Source organism: Diospyros lotus, chromosome 3, assembly GCF_014633365.1.
Source record: "Diospyros lotus cultivar Yz01 chromosome 3, ASM1463336v1, whole genome shotgun sequence".
NCBI lineage: Eukaryota > Viridiplantae > Streptophyta > Magnoliopsida > Ericales > Ebenaceae > Diospyros > Diospyros lotus.
Window position 1 is genome coordinate 23,029,034 of NC_068340.1, and position 9,445 is coordinate 23,038,478.

At 31.8% G+C, this 9,445-nt stretch overlaps 1 protein-coding gene across 1 annotated transcript; it reads right to left on the reverse strand.

Moving 5' to 3' along the window:
• Positions 1-3,845: 3,845 nt before the first annotated feature.
• On the reverse strand, positions 3,846-4,310 carry LOC127796882 (uncharacterized). Its single transcript, XM_052329286.1, has one exon. The coding sequence runs from the start codon at positions 4,308-4,310 to the stop codon at positions 3,846-3,848; it is 465 nt and encodes a 154-aa protein (XP_052185246.1).
• Between the last annotated feature and the right edge of the window lie 5,135 nt (positions 4,311-9,445).

Sequence of the window (9,445 nt, forward strand, 5' to 3'; positions counted from 1 at the left end):
CATGTTCTTTAAAATTTTCCTTGCCAAATTTTATAAAAGTAATAAAATTAAATTCCCTAATTTTTTTCATAATTTTTCCATTTTCCCTTTTTTTTTTCTATTTTTCTCTTACCTCATGCGCCTTCTCCGGTCGTCTTTTCCAATTGCCCTTTTGTCGCCAGGCACTAGTTTTTGCTTCAAAACTCTTGTTTTCTTCTTTAGTCTTGCTGTATTCTTTCTTCTGAATACAATAGAATCACTTGTGACTCAAAAAATCGACCAAAACACCCTCATTTTGGTCGATTAGCCTTCGCTCTTGGTAATATATAATTTTTCGGCGAGACTTCAAAACCACTTCAAATCATCACCAAAACCCTTTAAATTCTCTATAAATCTTCTCCCTCAAATAGAGAACAAAAGCCCTTTATCCATTTTCCCTAATTTTTCCTCGAATGCTCAGATTTTTGGTTGAAAACTTGATAAAAACCTTGGCCAAGAACCCCTTATTTATAGCCGATTTCGGCCGACCCATCGGCCAATTAGGTTACCCCTTGCACCAGTGACCTTACCTTAGGCCATAATGACCCTAAATTCCATCCTCGAACGTCGATTAAAAGTTTGTCGACGACCATAATGCGGTCATCGACTTGCTTGTAGTGTTCACACTACATATTGTTATTTGGTCTCTCAGATTTTGCCTTCTTTTACTTTGGCCCCTTGCCCTCAAATTCTTAATTTTAAAAAAAATATACTTAGTCCCCATAACTTTGAAAAATTATACTTTTACCCCCAATAACTTTAAAAAAATTACACTTTTGTCCCAATAAAAATTACACCTAAGTACAATTTTTTTTTGAGTATTACAATAATAATATCTAAATAGTTGAAATATGTAGATTTCACTTCTCTCCTTATCTATCTTATAGTGCTAAATGGAAGTCCTATTTATGAATTTATGTGAAAAGTAGAGTTGAGCACTCAAGTTATCCTAAATGTATCTGACCTATCACATGAATGGTATTTGTTTTATAGAAGACATACGTATGCTCCATGGGAAAATGAGCAAAATACTATAGCACATGTTTCATACCATATGTGTGCAATATTCTACAAAAATAGGGTAACAAAAGATCATATGGATCTCTTGTTTCAGCTGTATAAGACCCCTGAGGTCACAAAAATCTCGTAATAATATCTTTAAACCTTTAACTATTTCTTAAAGTTATAATTCAATGGTACTATCTTAAAATGCTACCTAAAATCATGTATGATTTGAATAAATGGGATATATCTAGAAAATCAATTGAATTATATGACGGAAAGATTCTAGAAGAAAGGGAAGATCAATTGAGTGTCACATTTGATTGTATATTCAAGATTGGCCAATTATATTTTATGTATTAAATTATAATTGTGAACATAAAGTATATTAAACAAATAATTAAATAAATAGAGATGTTATTGTAGTTAAATATGATTTAATATGGATCAAGGGTATAGCATATAGGGTTTACTTAAATGTTGGAGTTGCTATAAATACCTAACAGTTATATAGTAATGAGCTCTTGAAAAAAATAAGTACACTGGTCGCACGACTTATTTGCTTGCACTACAAAAAAAATAAAATAAAACAAAATTAATAACAAATTTTAGAGTTTGAATTTATTTCCATCTCTAATAGAGATAGATTTTGAGACAGATTTTTCAGAGATGGTTTTGGAGACGGAATCAAAGACAAAAAAATTATGTCCCTAATATTTTTTCAGATAGAAACAAAAAAATTTCATCTCTCAAGTTTTTCTAGAATCAGAGATGGAAATTTCTTCGCTTATGAATTTTGCTTGATATCAGAGACGGAAAAAAATTTGTGTCTGAAGTTTTTTCGAAATTAGAGACGAAAAATTTTCATTTCTAAATTTTGCCTAATATTAAAGATGAAAAAATTTTGATCTCTGATAGGTTTTTAGAATTAGGGACAAGAAAAAATTCATCTCTAAATTTTGCCTGATATTAGTGACAAAAATTTATGTCTCTGATTTTTTTTTTTTTTAAATCAGAGATGAAAAATTTCATCTCTAATTTAAACAGAGATGAAAATTTTGTTTATAATTAATTTTCGTTTCTAAATCTCTATATAAATCTATCCCCTTCATTACTTTCTCTTTCTCTTCTCCTTCGCCTTTGCCTATTCCTCTCCTTCTCGCCTGTGTGGTTGTGTCTCCTTGGCCAACAACCGCTCACCATTGGCTCCTTCTTTGGCCACTGATTGTCGTCTTAGACACTGACAACCAGAGTTTCTCTGATTTAAGGTAAGATCCATCTTAATGTTCTTCAACTTCAATTTTAGTTTTCAAACCTAGTGAGATCCAATCGTTGCATCATTTTGATTTTTGAGTATGTTGGTCTCCATATCGATGCCATTTCAATGATCAATTCTGATTGTCAAAATCTACTATAGATGGTGGCTGGTAATGCCTTTCTAGAAATGGGTAATATTTTTTCAAAATATTAATTTTTAACTATTAAGATCCAACCGTTGGATCGTTTTTATTTTTGGGTATATTAGTCATCAGACCAAGGTGATTTCAATGATTGGTTCCGATCATTACCATGGATGGTGCCCGATGATGCCTTTCTAGAAACAAGTAACATTTTTCAAAAAATTAATTTTTAAATCTATTGAGATTCGACTATTGAATCATTTTGATTTTTGGGTATGTTGGTAATCAGACTAAGAAAATTCTGATGATAGGTTTTGATCGTTAGAATCTACCATGGACAATGGCTAGTGATGCCCTTCCTGAAATGGGTAGGCTTTTTTTTTTTTTTTAAAGAAAATAATAATTTTCAGATCCCTGAAAAGGGTAAGCTTTTAAAAAAAAAATAATAATTTCAAATCTATTGAGCTTTGACCGTTGGATCAATTTGATTTTCAGATATGTTGGTCACTAGACCATAGAGATTTCGATGATCAGTTCCAATCATCAGAACTTGCCATAGATGGTGACTAGTGTTGCCCTTCCAAAAATGAGTATATTTTTTTTTTCAAAAAATTAATATTCAAATCTATTGAGATCCAATCGTTGGATCGTTTTGATTTTTTGGTAAGTCACCAAACCAAGGTGATTACAATGATCGGTTTTGGTTGTCAGAATTTTCCATAAACGATGGCTGGCGATTGGTATTTTTTTTAAAGTCCGTCTCTAATGTTAGAGAGTTAAAAAATTCATCTCTAAATATAAATCGATCATACAACTAAATTAGAGACAAAAAAAAAATTTGAGACAAAAAAGAATCCGTCTCTAAAGTTAGAGACGGAATTTTTTCTATCTGTAAGAGTAAATATACATTACTAATTGTTTAGTGATGAATTGATTAGAGACGGATCAAAATTCGTCTCTAATTCTATCTCTAAAACATTAGAGACAGAAAATTCATCTCTAAATATGAGTTTTTTTATAGTATTGTATGAAACCTACAAGAGTATATAATAATGGGTATACGGGCACTATAATAAGCTCATTATATGTGCGAGCTGAAGATGTAATTAAGAAATATACATCTAAATCCAGATCATAGATTCGAATCGTATTCGCCTATAAAGGGCTCATGGTTCAAAGTAATTGGTAGGCAGTTATTACTCATTTTTCTCTAAGTTATGAGAGGCTGTGGAATTTATACATTTATCATCATGTGATTTCGTTTGTGATCAATAATTTCAAATTCTATTCGCTTTCACTGAAAAACCGGTGAGTAAATTTTATTTTTCTGCCTTTATTTTACATGTACAACCTTCATATATTATGAAACCATTACTATTCCATATATATATATATGTATGTATGTAAGGCTGAAAAAGCAGGCAGCTAGTGAACATCTTTGGTAACCGGAAAAGAAAAAGGCGCCGGCATGGGGCTAGCCCTCGGCGACCTCGATGGCAACTCCGAAATCCGATTCCCACAACGATCGTAAAATATCACCCCTGAAAACTCCGGCGGCTGGCATTTCTCGCCCATTAAAATGCTCTTCTGCCACAGCCCACCACTCTGATCATCATCACCACCACCTTCATCGGCTGCTTTTCCACGGTGGATGAAAGAATTAATGTCCTTGTTACTGATTGTCTCCTTAATGAGCTGCCCGGGCAACCGTAAAGGGGAACCAGGCGGCGGCTCAAGTTTCGAATCGTTGTTCAAGCGATCATTCTCGTACTTTCTCGAAACTCTTCTTGCTGTTTTTGCACATAAGGAAACGAGAGCTGATGCTGAGACAAACAGGCCAACAACTGCCAAAGGAATGGATCCCAGATGATCATCAATACCATCGCGCATTGGGGTTAGCCGCACCATATGTTGAAGTTGAACTATGGCTCCTGGTTGATCAGATCATAGAAGGGTTATGATTCTTATGAATAGATTTAAGGCCTGATATAGTACTTAATATATATATATATATATATATATACAGTTGTGTTGTCACTTCAATCGGTTTAGGCTTTGCTGGTAGCAGTTGGATGGTACGTGTGAAGGAGATGACTTTAGCCGTTTATTATTTAGTGGCGTGTCAACTAATTAAATTGATGACTTTGGTGGTGGGTTAGGAGCCATACATAGCTTAAAATTAGGAATGTGAGGGTCCATTCGTAATTAAGATGGAATCAAATTAATTTGGTTGACAGTGACCATCATCTACAATTGTGATCATCGATCCAGATCATTCTAATTAATTAATTAATTAATTTTGGCAAAGAGAATTAACATATATATACTGAATCAGGAAAATGCCAACAAGTCATTTTGTATGAATTGTTCACAACTTTCTCTTGGGCCCATCTATTTCTTAACTAAAAAGTAGTCCATCAACCCCTCAACCTCTAGTTACTAAGACCTGTTCAATGCAATTGGTTGCTTTTCTAGGTCAACTATATAAGGAATATATAATAATAATTAAGGATATACATTCCCATTCCTACATCTCTTTATACTTTAGAAATTTAATTTATTTCTAATTTAACATAAAATCTGGGAGACACTATACGTCCAAGTTCAGTGAAACATGAGTATTGGGTTAATTGAGACCACGTTTATACTATATATATATATAAAAAAGGAGGGTATTTAGAGATAAAATTAGAGACAAATTACACAGAAAAATTAGAAGATGAGTCACTTACCTCTGATTCTTCCTTTGCCATAAGGCATATGCATATTTGCCATAAAATTACCTTTTTCTTCTTTCTCCTGTCCTAGCTTTTGTCTTCTCCTTTTAGCTCAGGACATTCAATTTTGATACGGTCAAGCTAGACACAGCCAAAACACTTCACGTCCTCATTTTCGTTGGTTTTTGTCTTTTCAAACCTACCTTTGTGAAAATGTCTAGAAGATTTATTTTTAAATATTTTTAAAAATTTCTTAGCTAATAATGCTACATCCTTTATATCACTAGACTCAATTTCAGACTCCTCACATTTAAATGCTTTCAAACCAATGCCTTTAGATTTGTTGTGAGCAATTTCTTCTTGTCTTCTCATGTTTAGTTCGTATGTCATTAGTGATCTGAGCAGTTCATCAAAAGATAGCTTTTCAAGATCCTATGCTTCTTGAATAGTTGAGACTATAGGATGCCATTCCGGTGAAAGGTATTGCAAAACTTTTTCTACTATATCCTTGTAGGATATAGGTCTTCCAAAATTTTCTAATGTAGAGAACGTTCAACCTGTGTACATTTCTTTTATTGATTCACCCAATTGCATTAAAAATAATTCATAGTCATGTTTAAGCCTACGAATTTCAGACCTATTTACCTTTGAGGTTCCTTCATGAGCTACCTCTAATTTGTGCCAAATTTCTTTGGTTGTTTCACACCCTGAAATCCGATTGTATTCTTTTACATTCAGTGTGCACTGCAACATATTCATTGCTGTTGCATTCAACTTGATCTTTAATTCTTATTTCTTGCTCACTCCAATCTTTTTTTGGCTTTGGCATGACTTCGTTGTCGATGGAGACTTTAGGTATGCTAAAGCTGGTTATAATGATCCTCTAGGCTTTTACTTCTCTTGACAGAATAAATGTCTTCATTATGTCTTTCTAGTAGACGTAGTTGTTGCCATAAAAAAATGGTCGCTTGTTGCAAGATTGGCTATTAAACCTATACTTTAGGGGACTTGCTCTGATACCAGTCAAAGAATAGTTAGCTTAAGAGAGGGGGGAATTAACCTTTAAATTAAAAAAAATTGTTGAAATAAAATCAAAATAAATAATGCAGTACACAATATATATAGTGGTTCGATCCCAACTACCTCCATCTATTACCTTAACTCTTCATTAAGAATTTTTCAATCACTTATTATATAGCTTTTAGTAGACTTAGTTAAAATCTCTTACATAGCTTTTCGTAAGCATAGTTGGAACCTTTACAATGTGTTTTTTAATGGTTCAAGCACTAACCTTTATAGCTTAAACAAGCTAAAGAATAATATACATAAACACTTAGAAAAAATAATATAATTTAGCACTCAACTAAGAAAAGGTTTCTCACAAAAGATTAGAGATTTGAAATAATATAACAATTACAAGAACACTCTCTCTAATAACCGTGAATAAAAGATATATGGCTTTGAAAGCTTTTGGTTTGAGACTTTTTGTTGAAGAGTATTAGTTCAGCATTTTACTTTGTCTTGAGTCTCTTCTACTTTATATAGCTTTCCCTCTTTAAAGTTGAGTTTTTGTCCAATAGGTAAAAGCCTACACTTGAAATTCTGTAGCAAACATTCTTTCTTCTTGCACAAAGTAATGGTTAGTAATAAATTTGAACTCAAATTACATGCCACATGTAGAAAAGAATAATCAAAGTGCATTAAATGAAGTTGAGATTATCTGAAAAGTGAAGACCGTGGGCATTTACATGTTTGTAACGGCTATATTTTTAAAATTTAGTACAACATTAGTCGAGTAAAGATGATGTTGCTCAATTAAGCTTAGAGGTTACTCGATTGTTGAATAATATTACTTGATTAAGCTTAGCTACTTTAGTAATTACTCAACTAAAATATTTGTTTCTCGTGAACTATAGAATGATAATATTTGATTAAAAGAATATCTTAGTCAATCAATATTTCATCCACTTGTCAATTTGAAATTATTACTTAATTAACCACTTTTGGTCCTCGATTAAGGTATAATATTACTCGATTACAAATTACTCTTAGTTGATTAATAATTTGAGTACAAAGATTCATACTCTATCCAACAATTCTTACTCAACTAAATCTTTTAATTGCTTGACTAAGTACAAAGTTACTCGATTCATATCAACTTCTTAGTCGACTAAATATTTAAGCACAGAGATTTAACATCTTATTCAAGAATTATTACTTGGGTAAATTTTTTAGTTACTTGACTAAAGTATATGTTACTCGATTAAAGTCTTTTCTTAGTCAATTAAGAATATAAGTACAAAGACTTGTTATTTTGTTTCAAATTTATTACTCGATTAAAGAATATAATTACTCGACTAATATACCCCTTAGTAGATTAACTCTATGATTACTTGATTAATACTATTCCATCATATACTTGAGTAATACAAGTGTATTATCGATTAATCCATTTGAGTATTCAGGTTTATTTTATTAAAAGGATAATTAGCCGAATACAACAATTGTTACTTAACTAAAATATTTCCTTACTTGATTAAAAGAATATTACTCAATTAACTCAAATGTTAGTTAATTAAACTTCAAGTCCTAGCATATCTTACTAGATTACAAATATGCAATCACTCGAGTAATGATTAAAAGTTAATTACAATTGACTCTCCCAAGCATATGTACTTGATTAATGATGAGTTTTACTTGAGTAAAAGACATGTTAATTGATTAATAAACATTATCACGTATTCGATTAACAACCTAATTTTAGTTAAGAGCATATGTTTTGAACCAAGCTTCAAAATCAAGGATTCAACAAAGAGGAATAGTCCATAAAAGCTTCCTTTTTTCATCGTTGTCCCCTTTGTCATCTTTGCCTTTATTACCGCTACTATTCGTCTCCCTTGCAATTGATGTCGATGCTTCCATTAATTGCCTTCATCGTTGCCGTTGCCTCTGCCTCTACAAGCCTTACCTTGTTCACCTTAATTAGTTAGCTGCTCCACCTTAGATAACTGCTCTAGTCGATCTAGCTTAAACAATGAGTCTAACTCTAATACTCATCATGACCCAACTGACACTCATGTGTATGATGATAACCATAATATTTTTGCGTATTTAATTGATAAGGAACCATACCATAACCTTTTTGAAATTTGTAATTAATTTTTTGTTTGCGTTTGGAGGATTTTGAATGATTGTTTTAAATAATCATTTGGAAACTTTGATTCTTGATTTTGGGATTATGGATTACTATTGTAATTATTATTAAAATTGGAGATATTATAGGATATTTACAGTAAAATTTTTCTCATTTCAAAGTAAGTCTTATTTTTGTGAAGTTCGAGAAATAAACAAAACAAATTTGGCCATGGTAGTTTTCTGCCATATAGAGATAGAAAAATACCATCTTTAAAGGTGAAGATGGTTTAGAGATGGATTTTTTTTCTTTTTTTCATCTCTAACGACCACTTCAATCTTTAGAGACAAAAAAATATTTCATCTCTAAATTCAAAAATGATTTAGAGACAAATAAAATTACATCTCTAACTAAAAATTATGACAGAATTGGAAATCAATTATAAGAGGGACTTAAAAATGGATTATTATAGGTCAAAGATAAAATTATTTTCATCTCTAACGTGTTAGCAATGACCCCTTCTCATGATATGACCCATTTTCAGTCTCTAACCATTTAGAGACTAAATTTTGCAGAGATGAATTTTTTGTTCTCTAAAGTAAGTTTTTTTTGTAGTGATTTGAGATTTAGTTACATACATGGCTAGTATATATGAATACAAGGTCCACTCGTCACTCTCACTATGTAACATTATTATTATTATTATTATTATTATTATTATTATTATTATTATTGTTGTTGCTAGGGAAACATTAATAAAACAATCTAGTAAAAGGTTTATAAGAACGAGATTCATGGGACTACAAATTGAAGAATCTAACAAAAGCAAGATAAGCCAAACTAAAAGAAAAACAACACAACCCTAAACGTTGCACAAAGTAAGCTAGATAAGGCCAGAAACCATTGTATGCTTTATCGGCCTCATTGCTAAATGGAAGACCCTCGATAGTGTTGTGATTACAAATATGGTTGTGTTGATAGGGGTGTTAAAAAAATCGACTTACCATGAAAATCAGCTAAACCGCACCGCACCGCACCGCACCGCATCACGCAATTTTTTGGGTGAGCAGTTCGACACGGTTTAAGAAAACTGCAAATTGCATAGTTTGTGGTTTGAAAATTTAGCAATTCGATTTTGAACCAAACTGCCCGAGAAATGTTGTATTAATAAAATA